The sequence below is a fragment of the Sorex araneus genome, chromosome 11 (genome assembly GCF_027595985.1).
Source record: "Sorex araneus isolate mSorAra2 chromosome 11, mSorAra2.pri, whole genome shotgun sequence".
NCBI classification, from domain to species: Eukaryota; Metazoa; Chordata; class Mammalia; order Eulipotyphla; family Soricidae; genus Sorex; species Sorex araneus.
The window spans coordinates 40,641,315-40,655,379 of NC_073312.1; the positions used below are offsets into that span (position 1 = coordinate 40,641,315).

The 14,065-nt window shown below is 40.1% G+C and overlaps 1 protein-coding gene across 1 annotated transcript in view; it reads right to left on the bottom strand.

The window, feature by feature from the left end:
- Window positions 1-724: 724 nt before the first annotated feature.
- The window catches only part of BMPR1A (bone morphogenetic protein receptor type 1A), a 101,656-nt gene continuing 88,315 nt past the window's right edge, over window positions 725-14,065 (bottom strand). The window contains exons 8-13 of the mRNA XM_055119261.1: window positions 12,226-12,370; window positions 11,313-11,505; window positions 9,319-9,616; window positions 8,142-8,317; window positions 5,151-5,281; window positions 725-5,065 (exon numbers count right to left, since the gene is read on the bottom strand). Coding sequence (XP_054975236.1) covers window positions 4,940-5,065; window positions 5,151-5,281; window positions 8,142-8,317; window positions 9,319-9,616; window positions 11,313-11,505; window positions 12,226-12,370 — 1,069 coding nt within the window. The 3' untranslated portion in view covers window positions 725-4,939. The remainder of the gene's footprint in view (window positions 5,066-5,150; window positions 5,282-8,141; window positions 8,318-9,318; window positions 9,617-11,312; window positions 11,506-12,225; window positions 12,371-14,065) is intronic.

Sequence of the window (14,065 nt, forward strand, 5' to 3'; positions counted from 1 at the left end):
CTCAGAAAACCCCAAATATAGTGCAGTATACAGCAATAGAATTTTAAGTGATTTTATTTTTATTTCATTTATGGGAGGGGGTTGGGGCCACACCCAGCCGTGCACAGGGCTTACTCCTGCGTGGGGATCCTCTGTGCGTGGCAAAGCTTGGCAGACTATATTGGTGCAGGGCATCAAACCTGGGTTTGCTGCACGCAAGGCAAGTACCCAACCCACCCTTCTATCACTTCGGCCTTCCTTCTTTATTCTTTCTCCTATTTTCCAAATTTCCTGCTACAAGTGCATAGTTTTAGCATCTGCAAGTTTTGTTTAGAGGGGGGAAAAACTGTCAAAAATCTTCCCTATAGTAAGATTATACTTGTCTAGCTATCCAAAGGAAAGAACACCTGGTTACTTACCTGTCCTTTTCCCCATGTTTCCCCGTGTTGACAGCAGTTAAAATGCATACCTCAAACACATGCATTTGAACTTATTTGTCATAAAATATCATGAGAGGTCAGGGAAATGACACAAAGGGTATACACTGTGCATATGGGAGGCCCGGGACCAATCCCCGGGGCCATATGGTCCCCTAAGCACTGCCAGGAGTGACCTTCAAGTACAGAGCTGGGCCCAGCCCAGCTGTGGCCCAAGCCACACCCTTCCCCTGCCTGCCAATCTCACCAGGCTTATAATAGACATAATAATGTTCAAGTAGTGTATCATAAAACACATCACTAGAGTATACTAAAATAAGGTTATTTACTTAAAAATGATACATTGGATGTAATCTATATATAGGACAAAGCAATTAATGGTAAACTTAATAAGGCACCTTTTAAAACAGATGCTGTACAAAATACATTTAGTGTGTTACATATCAAAGATGAATCTATATTTTGTTTTTTTACACTGCATAATAAAACTGTTTCTCTTTTAACTCCTTTTTTCAATGTCTATGTACATGTTCCCTAATTCAGCTATAATGACATTTCCATTTTATACAATGCTTACTACATTTTAGGTTTTAAATGGGTCAGGACAACAGTCACTAAAAGGGTTAAATAATTCCACTGAAAGCATAGTACAGAGCACAAGCTAAAATTACAATGATATAGTTAATGCTTTGCAAAAGCGGTATTCACATATTCCCTGTGGGACAGTCATTACACATGGCCTCCGTGATGCTGTTCTGGATTTTGCTGTTGATCAACATGTTAGCTAGAGTGCCCAGTGCCACAGTGCGGAGGTAAGAAGAGAAACTGCTCTTATACTGACATCTGACTCAACAAATAGTATTACCACTTCCAGAACAATGGGCCACAAAAAGGAATAAGCATCAATTAGTAATCCTGCCATTGAAATTTATAAAACCCTCCCTTGAAAAAAAAGTTATACATATAACTATGTTTTTTTTTGCCACACCAGTAGTGCTCAGGGCTGACTCCTGGCTTGGTGCTCAGAAATCACTCCTGGTGTTACTCCTGGTATGGAATGCCAGGGATTGAAGCTAGGTTGGCTGTATACAAAGCAAGCATCCTACCAACTGTACTATCTCTCTGGCACACACGCCCCTTAAAATAATTATGTTGGGCTGATATACATAAGTATGGTTCTTAAAAATAATATTGCATTTTTTGCCTTAAAGAGAAGCAAAGAACTAAAGAAAAAGGTACCATATATATGATACTTTTTCTTTAGTTCTTTGCTATATATATGTATTTCCCCCTCCTCCCCTTTGGGGTAGCAGGTCATACCCAGTGTTGCTCAGGGCTTGCTTACTACTGGCTTTGTGCTCAGGAATTACCCCTAGCAGGCTCAGACGGCCATGTGGAGTGCCACGGATTGAACTTAGGTCAGCTGGGTTCAAGGCAAATGCCTGCTATACTATTGCTCCAGTCCTAAAAAGTACTGAATATTTTTAAGTTGGATGCAAAAAGCTGGGCACATACCAGGAAAAGTTTTCATAAACTGTACGTTACTTACTAAGTCTAGAAATACTTTTGAACATCAGAAAGACAAAATAAACAGGTAAACATTTTTTTTTTGTGTGTGTGCATGAAAGAGAGAGAGAGACAGACAGACAGACAGACAGACAGACAGATGGTGGCGAGGGGTACACCCAGCATTGCTCAACTAGGGCTTACTCCTGCCAGCTTTGTGCCAGGGATTACTCTTGGTGGTACACTCAGGGCATAGAATGTGGTGCCAGGGATCAAACTTGGTTTGGCCACATGCAAGACAAGCCTCTGTATTATCTCTCCAACCCTTAAAATATTTCTTCTGGAAACAATTCTAGAGAAGTTATGTTCAAATTTGGTATACTTCTGAAGTTTGTCATTAAGATAGCATAAAAAAAGTTTAAAGACATCAAACATAAACTTATTGTGTGTCTTTTTATTCTGGAAATATTTTACTAGTATATAGAGAATTTCTATGAAGAATTTTCTTTGACAGTTAATTCAGGTAGCTTTGAGTTTTTAATTTGCCTTTATATTTAAATTATTTAGAAGAATGACTAAAATATTTAAAAATATTCAATAGTGTGATCAAATAAAGGCTTGTGGGGTTTTAAATTGTTAACTATTAATACTAAATAGTTCACTTACTGGATAAACTGGTATTTAAGAGAAAATTAATTTGATATAATATTTTACAAATATGGCAGCATTCCTTTTTAAAAACACATTTTATACTAGGAAATATTTTCACTGAGGAAATTTCCAAAACTCATTATATATTTGGCCTTTCTTTTTTTCTTTTGTGGTCTCATGAGATCAAACCCATGCCTCATATATGCAAGGCACATGCTCTACCTCATCCTCAGACTCCAAAACAGACACTTCCAACTTTTCTGGTAGTGCCAGGGATCAAACCCAGGGTAAAGCATGGCTCCATACTGTTGACTTCTATCCCTGGGCTTGATGTCACTTTTAATCAATTAAAGAATCAGTATAGAGTAAGAGATAGTACAGCAGGTAGGGCATTTGCAACCGACCAGGGTTCAATATTCTGCACTCCTTAGGATCCCTGAGTACCACTGGGTGTGGCCCAAAAACATAGCAAAAAAAAAACAAAAACAAAAAATGCAAAAAAAACCCCAACCAAAATTAAATTTACTTATTGTGAACACTTCAAACTATATGTAGATAAAAATTATTAAATGTAGTCAAAAGGTAAAACCAGTCCAAATTTATAAAATGACAAAAACATAAATGAGCTTCATCTTTCAACGGCAAATTTTGTTAATAGATGGATACATGATGATTCCTCTTTTTTTTACTATGGTATCACATTTTGTTTCATTCAAAGAAAAGTGTCTCACTTGATGCACCAATGAACTGACTGTTCAGAAAAAGGCTTTAATATTTAAAGGCATCACTTACGTGTAGTAAGTTTAAAGAAATCAGAATTACTTCCTGGGATAAGGCATCTATAAAATATGCAGTATTTTATTGAGTAATAGCTATACAGAATAGATAAAATTATTAGATACTGAACTTTTTTGTCTTTACAAGTTGCAAATTGAAATAAAAATCCCAAATCTTGGAAGTCTGCTTTGGAAAGCACATTACTAAAATTGGAAAGAAACCTCAAATCTTAAATGATTTATATTGTAAAACAGCAAATGGATAAATTTGTATCTGCTTTGAAATATAAACTTCTAATCAGAGGACGCTTTCATAAAAGAAAACATAGTTTTAATGAAAGTTTTTGTCTGAAATCAGTAAAATCCTAGATTTGATATACTACATTAGAATGTATTAATATGTAGTTTTACTTTTGTAACTGTAATTTTTTTGATGGTCTTAATTTACAAGAACCCTTAAAGATGGAGGTAAGATAGAGGTGAACTGGTTTCGACAGTCAGAATTTTATGTACATATATAAAATATGTTTGTAAGAGGAGGTGTTTGTAAAGAAAACATATTATACACAAAATATAAATAATTTCCCTTTTAAATGTTACTGAAAATAAAGACATGGTTATAGGCACTTACATTGCTATCAAATGCAGTAATGAGTAATGCACTCCAATAAGAAGTGTTTTTCTTTAGAGGGTTCAAGCATTGGAAGTTTCAACTTTGGATAGGAGTCTTCTCATGATAAAAATAATAATTATCCCCCATACCCCGCCAAATAAAAAAGGATATTTGTGAAAGGAAAACAGTCCAAATTTACACACTTTAAACTTCTTTTGGCCTTTATATCAACTTTTATGTTAAAAATTAAAGTTGTTGGAGAAGCTAGCTCACTTGAAATGGCTTTTATATAATTGGCGAAACAGTCAGATAATGCATTTTTAAAGCACAAAACCAACAACCATTTCCAATGTCTTCCTGCATTCATAAATTATCTTCTTCTAATTCAAATGGCAGCAGAGAAGTTTCGGTGTACATGTGTGCATGCACACACGCACACATACACACACACAACATACACACACACTGCTATCAAGGCATGACAAACTATCACAAACTAAGCAGTATCCCAAACAGATCATAATCCATAGGCTGTTTACAAAGGTAGAATACAAACAGATCGAATTTTCTTGGTAGAAGGCAAAGTGTATATTTCTCCATCTCTGCTGAATTCATTTATCTTCTTAAGGCTTTCACAGAAAGCACCATTTTATGAACAGGTTAATTCAGTACCCAGAGTTTGACTGGAGACTTAATCGGGATTGAAGTATTGATGCAGTTCATAAAAACCCAATAAAAAAAGGCATCAAAAACCATATTTAAAATAAAGCTGTCCATATGTAAAGAATGAAGTGTTTAGAAGTTCCCAGCTTGTATTCTACAGAGTACTGAAAGGTTTGATATTAGCAGCCTGTGAAGTTGTAGTGAGGATAGAGTCTGAGAACCAAATTAACTTTCTTATTCTACTCTAATTCCACCCTGTTCCATGGGTGAAAACAGTTTTGAGTCTAGAATGTCTCCTCCTGATTATTTAAGTGTCAAATCTTTACATCTTGGGATTCAACCATCTTGGCAAGTGTCTTCTTGATTCTCAGAGCTGTCAGTCTAGAGGCTGGATTATGGGCCCAACATTCTGACATCAGTTTCAAAACTGCTCGTAGACACTGAAAAGCAAAGATATATAATAAGTAGGTAAAATACTTCACAACAATTACCAATCACCTCCCCAGGAAAATAAGTTTCACTTACTTCGTCACTGTTCCATCGATTAGATACAATTGGCCGCAAACGTTTGACACACACAACCTCACGCATATCTTCATATGAAGGATCGTTAGGTACCATGTTATAATATGGCAATTGGTACTCTTCTACTATGCCTAAAGGGGATGAGAAAACATAATGGGGAAGAACCGGCAGTCAGGAAAAAAATACAAATCTACTTAATGACTATTGCTGAAGTATGGCGGTTAAGACTGATTCCTACATTAGCCCAGTTGCTCATCGATTTGCTCAAGCGGGTACCAGTAATGTCTTCATTGTGAGACATGTTGTTACTGGTTTTGGCATATCGAATACGCCATGGGGAGCTTGCCAGGCTCTGCCGTGCAGGCTGGATACTCTTGGTAGCTTGCCAGGCTCTCTGAGAGGGACAGAGGAATCAAACCCAGATCAGCCACGTGCAAGGCCCTACCCACTGTGCTACTGCTCCAGTCCAATTCCTACTTTAAAAAGAAAAAAAAAACTGAGACTAATATCCAAGACCAGGAAAAACACAATGGTTGGAAGCTTGCCACAAGTGTGTGTGTGTATGTGTGTGTGTGTGTGTGTGTGTGTGTGTGTGTAGAAGTGGGGGTGGGGGTGGGGGCAGAGAGCGAAGGGCAGTTAGGATAGAAGAGAAACCAGTATGTCAATAATAATAGTTAGAAATGATCACCCTGAACAAGAATTGAGTGTTCAAAGTAGGTAACCTGATAACCTTTCAGTACCTGTATTGCAAACCATAATGAGAGAGAGAGAGAGAGAGAGAGAGAGAGAGAGAGAGAGAGAGAGAGAGAGAGAGAGAGAGAGAGAGAGAGAGAGAGAATGCCTACCATAGAGTCAGGTGTGGGGGCAATGGGGGAACGGGAGGGAAACTGGGGACACCGGTGGTGGGAAATGTACAGTAATGACTGGTGAGAGGATGGTTGTTGAAACACTGTATGACTGAAACCCAACCATGAACAACTTTGTAACTGTGTATTTCACTGTGATTCAATTAAAAAAAGATGGGGGGAGGGGAGATTGATTTCTATATAAAGAAGCAAAAAAAAAAAAAACCAACCCCCTAGAGCAGATGTTTGCTTTTGCTTTTTAATTTTGGCAGTGCTGGGGATTAAACCAAGGGCCTCATACATGCAAGGCAGGAAAGCTCTACAGCTGAGTCACATTGTTGGCCACTAAGGATTCAGTTGTGGTTTTTTTTTTTTAAAGTAAAAACAGGTTTAATTTAATTTGAAACTTCTGAGGAAGGAGAGAGAGGGAGAGGGAGGGAGAGGAGAGGTGGAGAGGGGGAGAAAGGGAGAGGGAGAGAGGGGGAGAGAGAGAGAGAGAGAGAGAGAGAGAGAGAGAGAGAGAGAGAGAGAGAGAGAGAATAACATGCTATAGAGAGAACGTGGGGTTCTCCAGAGTGGAGAGAAAGAGCCCTAGTACACACCCCAAAGTTCAAGTATGAAGGTATGAAAATACACATCTCAAGAGGGGAGACGTATGTTTGGGCACCCCATGTGTGCGAGAGCAACACAAGTGCTGGGGCAGCATATGCACAGGCTAATTCATTTTTAAGGAAAAATCCGGATCCTAATCAGAGCTGGGGACATAACCAAGTATCTCTGAAAATTAAAGGGAGGGCCGGAATGGTGGTGCAGGGGTTAGGGCACTTGCTTAGCACACAGCTAACCCCAGTTCAGTCCCACATGCCAGGGGCACTTGCAGGCAATGGCCTCAAACCAAGACTAATTAAGGGACGGTGAAACAGTCACAGTAAATTTTAATTATCTAAGTGCAAAATTACTCCCACTAATAGTCACTGTCATCCCGCTGATCATCGATGTGTTTGAGCGGGCATCAGTAACGTCTCTCATTGAGAGACTTATTGTTACTGTTTTTGGCATATCCAATACACACGGGTAGCTTGCCAGGCTCTGCCGCGAGGGCTCGATACTCTCGGTAGCTTGCCAGGCTCTGCAAGAGGGGCGGAGGAATCGAACTTGGGTTGGCCAAGTGAAAGGCGAACGCCCAACCGCTGTGCTATCGCTCCAGCCCCCCACTAATAGTATGACCTTTATTTTACTTTCCGGTAAAAAGACACACATGGTTTTCGGAAAAGGGTTAACACCGGCAGCTCTTGACACTACTGTCCTTAGAGAGACCTTTCAAGTCTGGTACTTGGTTGGTATCTGGGAAGTTATCTGTACACAAAACAGTACCTTATACACACACACACACACCCAACTCCACAAATGATAAGGTGGCCCATTGCACAAACAGTACGATTTATGCTGAATACCTGCATTCTTTCTGGGAATTTGGCACTTCGGTACTTGTTAGGCAGAAGGTGCCCAAGTAATCAACTGTCAGTAAAATTTTGGGTTCTAAGTGTATGAGTTTCCCTAGATGACATCTCACACACTGTCACAATTAAGCACATCCTCTGCCATTTCGCTGAGGATTTTTGGAAGCTGGTGCTCACTTTCTTTTGACTTTTCCCCTCCACTGTTAATTTGATTGTATCTTCTCACTGCAATCAATCTTAGCTGTATTTAAATATTCTGCACATAAAGGTAGGTCTGAAATATATCCTATATATATGCCTATTAAAAATCATAGCTGGGGCCGGAGCGATAGCACAGCGGGTAGGGCGTTTGCCTTGCACGCGGCCGACCTGGGTTCGATCCCCGGCATCCCATATGGTCCCCCAAGCACTGCCAGGAGTAATTCCTGAGTGCAAAGCCAGGAGTAACCCCTGTGCATCGCTGGGTGTGACCCAAAAAAGCAAAAAAAAAAAAAAAAAAAAAAATCATAGCTGTATGTAATAAATCTTATCTGCAGCCACATGCTGAGCCCCTCCAATGAAAGCATAAAATTTGGGAGTGGTCCTGAGGATACCTGACTTACATGCCCTCAAAATCACGTAACCGCAGCTGTTGGTTTTCAAACGTGAGTGTAGCCATAACTAAAACAGACCACCGTAACGCCTACCTCCTGTGATACAACGCCGGGCCATTTCCCAGATGATCAGGCCAAAGCTGTAGATGTCAGCCATTATATAGGGCTGGAAGTGATTTTTGTTCAGGCTTTCGTCTAGCACTTCGGGAGCCATGTAGCGTTTGGTGCCCACTCTGGTATTCAAGGGCACGTCAACTTCATTTGTATCGCTGTCAGAGAAAACGATGTCCAGATTAAGTTAAGAATAAAAGTTTTACTCCTATATTTGTGACCTTTTGCACAGACTATCTGTCTTTACATACTGCCTTGTCAGAAATCCTTGGGGCTGGGGCCAAAGAGGGAACAGGTAGAGTGCTTGCCTTGCACGCAGCCAATCAGGGTTTGTTTGGTTCCTGGCACCACATTTGGTCAACCTGAGCTATTCCAGGATTGACCTCTGAGTGCAGAGCCAGAAGTAAGACCAGAGCACCATCGGTCCCTTGAGCACCACCAGGAATAATTCTGAGCAGAGAGCCAGGAGTAACTATTGAGTTTTCCTGGGTGTGACCGCAAAACCAAACCAAATGAAATAAAAAAAAAATCCTAAAGGAAATCCATGAGGCTAGTAAAATTTGGGCACAATCGACACTATTGTATAGGTTCAGGGCCACTCTCAGAGGAGGTTGGGGCCATGGGGGTTACACGTAGCAGTACTTAGTGAGGCCACATGGGGATCAAATTCAGGATCTCACATATAAGACGTGCTCCTATCACTTGAGTCACACTGCCAACCCTCTTTTGAAATTTAGCACCTGTGTTTCAAAAAAATTATACCCTTTATACTGACATCAAGTCAGTCAGAAGGAAAGGGATAGGTACCAAATGATCTCTCATATGTGGAAATTAAAAATACACATATATAAGCAACAAAGGGCCAAAGGCAAAATAATGGAAGAACTGATCCACACAACTGCTCTGGGGGTGAGGGGGTGAGATACTGGAATTATGTGCATTAGAAACCATTATTAAGAGTATTATAAATCACAGACTTTTAAATTTTATTTTAAAATAAATTTTTAAATATAACCTTTAAATATACACTAGATATTGTAGTATCTATTGTATTATCTAGTGTATATTTAAAGGTTGTATAAGATATCCTATCTGTAGTAGTACTCTTACACTCATTATTCTGTCTACAAACTAGAAACAGTAGGAGAACCACACTAACCTATTGAATTTAACAGCCAGGCCCAAGTCAGCAATACAGCAACTTCCATTTTTCTTAATGAGGATGTTTTTGCTCTTTAAGTCTCGATGAGCTATTGCAGGTTTCCCTTGAGTCCCATATATTTCTGTGTGGAGATGGCACAGACCACAGGCAGCTGAATATGCCAACTTGAGCAGAGCCCTGGTATCTAGGGTGGCACACTTCAGGAAATCATAGAGAGAGCCATTTTCATGGTAGTCAGTGATCAGATAGAGCTGTGTCCAGGAGCCTGTGCCTTTAATGTCCGCTGCTATGAAACCTGTTTGATGGATGGATGAGGTTAAATGTTAGTTATTAGAAGTGGCTAGGAATAATCTTAAGTGTTCATTCAGGCTAATAATGTGTCAGGGGCTGGAGTGATAGCACAGCGGGCAGGGTGTTTGCCTTGCACATGGCCGACCCAGGTTCAATTCCCAGCATCCCATATGGTCCCCTGAGGACCGCCAGGGGTAATTCCTGAGTCTAGAGCCAGGAGTGACCCCCGTGCATTGCCAAGTGTGACCCCCCTCAAAAAAAAAAAGAATAACGTGTCAATGGTATAAACTTAATTTGGCCGGGGATATAGCTCCGAAGGAGAGCATTTACCTTGCATGTGTGAGGCTCTGAGGGAATCCCCAGGGAGGGAAAAAAAAGAATGAAAATTAAGAATGCCATACAAATTCAATGTGTATGATAAAAGTCCTTTGAATATGGTTACCAAAATTTTTGTGATTTACTTAAATAACTTCATATGACTGCAATAAATATAAGACGATCTTAAGGGTAACAATAAAAATGACAACACGATTACAAAAAGATCACATAAAGCAATCTTGGGGAAATGTTATCAATATACATAACAATTCTTAAAACAAGAAGAACTAAAAGCAACAATACGGAAAAGACTCTTCATTTTAAAAAGGCACACTCTTAATAAAGCCCAGAACTTGCAACTAATGTTCCTAAATTAACATCTGTCTGCCCACAAATGCCTCCTTAATCTACCCAACCAGTCTGGCTCTCCAAACCTGGCTTCTTTCCCTTCTCTTCCCTCAGGAAACAGTCACTGAGGGTTAGGCTGAACAGTGCCTCCTACCTACAGCTCATGTCTACCTGGTACCTAACTTAGAAATAGGGTCTTGGCAGATATATTTACATTCAGATGAGGTTATACTACGTAAGAGTAGGCTCTAATTTAGTGACTGGCTCTCCTACAAGAGGGGAGAAGGCCCTATGACCACAGGGACTGCTAGGAAAGCTCGTCTTCAGCCTACACTTCTTGTCTCCAAAACTCTGAGATGTAAATTTCTGATGCTTTAAAGCCATCCTGGCTTTGGTGATTTGCTTTTGAGGGCACTAGAAAACCAATGCTAACTCTCCGCCCAGCCTTTCAGGGTGCAGGGCAATGCGCTCTGCACTTTAACTTAAATGACAGGGAAACAGCTGAAATGAAAAGTCAGGAAAGCCAGATGAGTTTATGTACCCAGTGACCAGGCCTAAATTATTTTGTTGCTCTGAACCTAGGAAGCAGAGGTAGTTAAGATTATAAAAAGGCAAAAATAACCTAAATTAGCAATAAAAGACTTGATTTTTACTACATGAGTAAGTCCAATAAACTAGTTTGAAAGTCACAATTTCCTCAGACGTTAGTGCATAAACTGGCTGGGTGGCATTCGGGATTGTGTTGCATTTAAACTATGTCTTCTACTGGATCTCAGAATTCGTGTGGCTAGGGGCCTGAGAGATAGCTCAGTGGGCAGGCCAGTTCCATCCCCAGCCTCCCATCTGGTGCTCCATGACGCCAGGGAGTGATCTGTGAGCACAAAGTCAGGAGCAAGACCTGAGCACCTCTGGATATGGGCCCCAAACCCAAACCCAACACAAAAAACCCACCAGAGCTCATGCAGCAGGTTCCTACACTGCATCCCATGAGCCTTGTCGGAATATACATCTGACTAAAATAAATGGGTACCCACCAAGTATATTTTCATGGCGCATCAGCACAGTCTGATAGATTTCAGTTTCTCGAAACCAGCTAGCTTCTTCAGTGGTAAAAAACACTTTGACTGCCACTTTTTCACCACGCCATTTACCCATCCACACTTCTCCATATCGACCTTTACCAACTTGTCGAACCATCTGGATCTGTTTGGCAATAGTTCGCTGAACCTTCAAAGGAAAAAGCAAAATGGCTTTGACTCTTTTTTCTGAGGCTCAATAAAACTAGAATAAGTGTGGGCCTAAGATACATTGTGTATATAGAATACATGGGTGTACCTGCATGAGCTGGTATGTGTATAGAATACATGTGTATAGAATACATGTGTATAGAATACATGGGTGTACCTGCATGAGCTGAGGTGCAGTGGACTGAACAAGGGCCTCGTATATGCAATGCATATACCACTTGAGCCATATCCCATAACTACTATGATTTATGTAAACCATAAAGTGTCATACTAAGGCAAATATCCTCTCTAAAATAATCTGTAGGAGAACCTTTTCTTTGAGTCACAATCTGAAATACTTCTTTATTTCATACTCTTTTATTTTATCCAATCAATTTTAGCCAACCAATCTGACAAGAGATGTTAGCTTATTATTTCATCTCTAAGCTTATTATTCTTCAAATTGGGTGTCAGAAGCATAATTTATGAGCTGACTCCTAACAAAGTCTTCAAACCACATTTTTATTCCCATTTTTGCTTTGGATCTCTTACCTGCACATTTTATTTCTCTTGTTTCATTATTTCTCTTAATCTAATTTTATCGTGCATTATTGCAACCATCTTTAAAAATAAAAAACGTGTCTTGTAATATTTCTACCACTGTATGAGAATGTGTTTTGTATCAATAAGGCATTTGTGTTTATATAACATTTCATCTTACCAACAAAGGTAGTCCAGATCCACTACCAGAACTTTGTGACTGGTCAATAAGATCTTTTAATGATTCGCCACCCGGAATAAATGCTTCAACCTGCCCCAAAGTGGGATCATAACAATGCCTGCTTGAGATGCTCCTGCAATAGTGTCTTTAAAAAAAAAACAAAAAACAGAAAATAGTTTACATTAAAATCCAGTTACAGTAAAATTAAGTATCTCTGATTTTTGGTTTTGTTTTGGGGTCACAGTAAGTAATGCCCAGGGCTCATTCTTCAACTCTGCATCTAGAAATCACTCTTGGCAGGGCTTGGGGTGCTACAGATCAAACCTGGGCTGGCCATGTGTAAGACAAACAACCCTACCTGCTGTACTGTTGCTCCAACCTCTGAAACTGAGTATGAGGTTTTCAGCAGTATCATCTTTTCTTCAAAAATTATCATGTACAAAACTAGTTTTGTCGAAGGAGAATTAATCCTCTGTTAAACTGTGTACAATGGGCGCTGAAGAGGTAATACAGAAGATAGGGCATTTGCCTTGCATGCAACTGGCCCAGGCGTGATCCCCACAACACCATATGGTCCCTTAAGCCCTGCCAAGAGTGACCCCTGAGCACTACCAGTGTGGCACCGAAACAAACAAAAAGTACAATGAACTGCAGAGAGCTCAAAGGGCTACAGAGCATGCTTTGCATACAAGAGGCCCTGGGCTTGACCCATGATACCGCATGATCTCCCAGAACCACAGGGGATGATCCCAAACACTAAACCATGCCCAGTCATGCTCAGGGCTTACTCCTGGTTCTGTGCTCAGGGATCCGCTCCTGGCAGGGCTTGGGGGACCATCTGGGATGCCAGGGATTCACCCTGAGTCAGTCATATGTAAGGAAAATGTCTTACCCACTGTATTATCTCTCTGGCCCCAAGAATTCAAATTTTGTCTGTAAAATCACTTACAATACATCTCATTTGGCTTCAATTCGTTTTGCCATTATTTTTTCCCCCCTCAGTGTTGGAATGAAGCCAGAGCCTCATATGCTGGGCAAATGTGCTACTCTACTTCTTTACTACATGCCTGGCCTTTCTGCCTACATCTCTAGTTCCCCCGATTAAAAAAAAAAAGTCTTTATTATTCTTCTAGTAAAAGAACTCAATATATCGCTTGGAAAAGATCTCCTAATTAAACATTTAAGACCTATTTTTCTTTTTATAAATAAATCATGTGGGGTCTTTTGCTTGCTGGTGTTTTAGTACCAGGGATCTCATTCAGGGATCTTACCTAGGACTCCATATCAAGGCACGTGTTCTACCACTGAGGTATACAACCCAGACTCCTTCTGTGTGTATCATTGAGTAAATCTCAATGAATTATTAGATTTTTTTCGCTTTGATTTACAGAAGCACGTCATTGAATAAATCAACTCTTCTGCTACAAAGCAAAGTTTTATTTTATTCTAATTTATTTTGGGGTGGGGGGAGCTGCCAAGCAGGGCGCCATTCCCAGTGATACTCAAGTCAACTGGGACAGCATAGAATGGATGTGGTACTACCTTTTGGTGAATAAAGGATCATTTTTACATAGACAGCATCATAAAGTTTTTCTGTTTCTAAGTTTATGTGGAGAGATCTTCTACATATTGTATGTATAGTTTCTGGCTGGGGTACAGCCCAGTGTTATGACATTTCTGCATGTGTGAGTTTCTGGGTTTAATTAACCTGGCACAGGGCAGGCGTGGGGCTGGGGTTCGGGTGGCAGGCAGGGAATATGTAGTTCCAATTCACTAAATACATAAAATGTGTAGTTCCAATCTAGCTAAAATTTACTGTTTGGTATAGTAACTTCTGGTA